Here is a 2,697-nt window from a genome sequence, read left to right as displayed (position 1 = left end):
CGCACCGGGCATCACACGAGTGCAATGTGATGCCGTGTAAATTGTCAAGAGCGTGACTACTATGCCATAGCTTCAGGAAGATTACATCAAACCACCAAAAATTCTCACTTCATGACCTCATTTACCTATTTATGCTTAAATATGCCGCAACAAATCTGCTAGCAATGCTCATACCCTTTTAAGCAACAGTCACTCTACATAATCCACTCTGCTATACAAGAACCTAGAATCCATTGACATTCCCAAGAGAGAAAAATAAGACAATGAGAACATAACTAGCATCAAAAACACCTAAGATTTTACTTTAAAATGTACCCCACCTCCACAGCCCAAATTTGAGGTCTTTCATTTTCCTTGTCTAACTTTACTGTCCGATATTGGAGTCTCTATTAGTTTTCTTGTTTATATCTAGGGCTGTGAGTTTACATTGAAATGGCTGCATCAGACAGATGGAGCAATGGAGGTTCCTCCCCAAACTTCATGCGGTGCATCAATGCAAAAACTGGTTGTAGCTCTGGAATTGCCTGAGCATCCAAATAAGCATCGCACTTGAAACACCATATAGACAAGTCACTACAAAAAAACCAATATATATCAGCTCTCTCTCTCTCTCTCTCTCTCTCTCTCTCTCTCTCTCTCTCTCATGCTCGGCTTTATATTGCACTAGAGCTTGCTTCCCCCACTTATCAGCCATAAGCTCTCCCTAAGCACATTCCTCTCCCAACCTCGATGTGGTCTCTCTCTTACGACACTCACTTCCACAATTCTTGAGCATTGATTCACTTATCAGCTCCACACACCCCACATGATATGTTTCTTTTGGTCCCATACGTCATATTTGACCTTTGAGGACGATAATAATCTCTCTCTCTCTCTCTCTCTCTCTCTCTCTCTCTCTCTCAGGGCCATAAGGCTGTCATGGTGCCCATGTCGCTACATAGATGGAGAATGTGTGCACAATACATAGATGTAGAACTTGCTTGCGAGCACATTCTACATCAATGTTTTGTTTGTATATGTGTGATAGGAGGGTAACACTGGCATTGAATGGAATGAATTACCGGAGTACTCAATAGGGCATACACTCCACTGAAGATAATCATGTATGTATCCATAACACACATAGAGATACATACATAATTGCATGTTCCCACATACACAAATATAAAAGAACATGTCAAAATAGTACATAGCATACATACAAAGAGACAGGCAATCGCGCTCGCTACTGTCAATACTACTTTTGATTCCTCATGTACCTTGAGTATCACAAAACCACAACACCCAAACATTGTGAAAATAAAAGTAACTAGCGTGATCCTTATGCTCTTAGCAGAGAAAGAATTACACGCTACCTCTGACTGATGGCTATGGCGTGGTCTGCTGTCATTGAATGCACCAGCATGTGTCCATTTACATATCGGCCACATTCGACGGTGTGACAAATCAAGCATACCCAGTTTTCTTGCAGAGACCCACAACTACAAGCATTGGAAAGTTGTGTAAGAAATCTTAAAATCATCATTTCACAATGAGTGCCATTCTCATTGAGCTTGTGCAGTTTCAGCAAGCGCATACATGTAGATCAACCAAGCTTCATGTATGCACATTAGTGTGTACACTCATCATGCCATAATGTGTGTGTGTGTGTGTGTGTGTGTGTGTGTGTGAGAGAGAGAGAGAGAGAGAGAGAGAGAGAGACCTGCCGCAGGGTGTGCCCATGGAAGGGTACTCAGAAGCGTGCATGGCCGGAAAGGGCGAGGAAGGAAGATGGGGGCACTGGGTCCGAGGCTCTACATACCCACTTTCGTGTCCCGCCACATCGCTTGCAGCTACACTTGCTGAAGAAGAAGTTCTCGTCATCTCTCTATCTCTCTTCTCTCTCTCTGCGTGCTCGACTCCTTTAAGAGTAAGTGAAGAAGTCCAGGAACTTGGAAAGCCAAGTGGCCTTCAGAATGTTTAATTCAGATGGAGCAAGAACATGTCCTTGAGGCAAAGTATGTCCGTCTAACTTCTAAGAGCGCCTGCCCTTGAAGGGCACGAGTACGGCCGGCGTCGAAGGTGGCCTCTCTCTCTCTCTCTCTCTCTCTCTCTCTCTCTCTCTCTCTCTCTTTCGCTCCCCCTCTTTATCCCGTGCACGTGAGCTTCTCTCATTTTTGGCATTAAGCCTTCAGCTCGCAGATGTTGACACGTGTAAAGTGTACTCTCTCTGTCGTTATAGAATACATATAGATTGCAATTGCAATTGGGGAGCCCTTCATCGATTGGAGGGTCCAACAAGAAGTAAACTTTGTGCGCCCCATACCTCCAACACGAGCCGGTAACTAAAGGCATGCATTTCTATGTTCTTTGTCTCTTCAACCTCTCTATTCTTTGCCTTTCAACCTGGAGCTATCACCAACGAGTGTGTGCCTAGTCCATAGCTAAAAATACGTGTTGCACCTTCGACTCCCATAGTAGATATGCAGTAGCATGCTACTCCTTGAATTCATCTCTCTCTCTCTCTCTCTCTCTCTCTCTCTCTCTCTCTCACACACACACACACACACACACACACAATTTGGCTCTATTGCTGCGTATTTTCGATCAACTCGTACTACCTTTAGTCTTGATTCACAACCAATTTGACTATGTAGCCCCACCTAGGAATTTTGTGCAGCAAGGTCTCATTCACAGCCAATTGATCACATGTTGTAA

General features: G+C 43.9%; 1 protein-coding gene across 1 annotated transcript; it reads right to left on the bottom strand.

Moving 5' to 3' along the window:
• Positions 1-214: 214 nt before the first annotated feature.
• Positions 215-1,949, bottom strand: LOC147450959 (histone deacetylase-like protein). Its single transcript, XM_086520839.1, has 3 exons — positions 1,703-1,949; positions 1,356-1,481; positions 215-573 (listed from the first exon to the last, which is right to left on the bottom strand). The coding sequence occupies exons 1-3, from the start codon at positions 1,861-1,863 to the stop codon at positions 423-425; spliced, it is 438 nt and encodes a 145-aa protein (XP_086376965.1). The 5' UTR covers positions 1,864-1,949; the 3' UTR covers positions 215-422.
• Positions 1,950-2,697: the final 748 nt, after the last annotated feature.

The sequence above is a fragment of the Adiantum capillus-veneris genome, chromosome 9 (genome assembly GCF_014529385.1).
Source record: "Adiantum capillus-veneris isolate H3 chromosome 9, ASM1452938v2, whole genome shotgun sequence".
NCBI lineage: Eukaryota > Viridiplantae > Streptophyta > Polypodiopsida > Polypodiales > Pteridaceae > Adiantum > Adiantum capillus-veneris.
Note: the sequence above shows the minus strand (reverse complement) of the source record. Positions and strands in the feature narration are given on the sequence as shown.

Coding starts and splice junctions, on each gene's coding strand:
- LOC147450959 (XM_086520839.1), bottom strand. CDS start 1,863: ATGACGAGAACTTCTTCTTCAGCAAGTGTAGCTGCAAGCGATGTGGCG. Junction 1,482..1,702: donor ATGGGCACACCCTGCGGCAG/GTCTCTCTCTCT, acceptor CAATGCTTGTAG/TTGTGGGTCTCTGCAAGAAA. Junction 574..1,355: donor GCCATAGCCATCAGTCAGAG/GTAGCGTGTAAT, acceptor GTTTTTTTGTAG/TGACTTGTCTATATGGTGTT.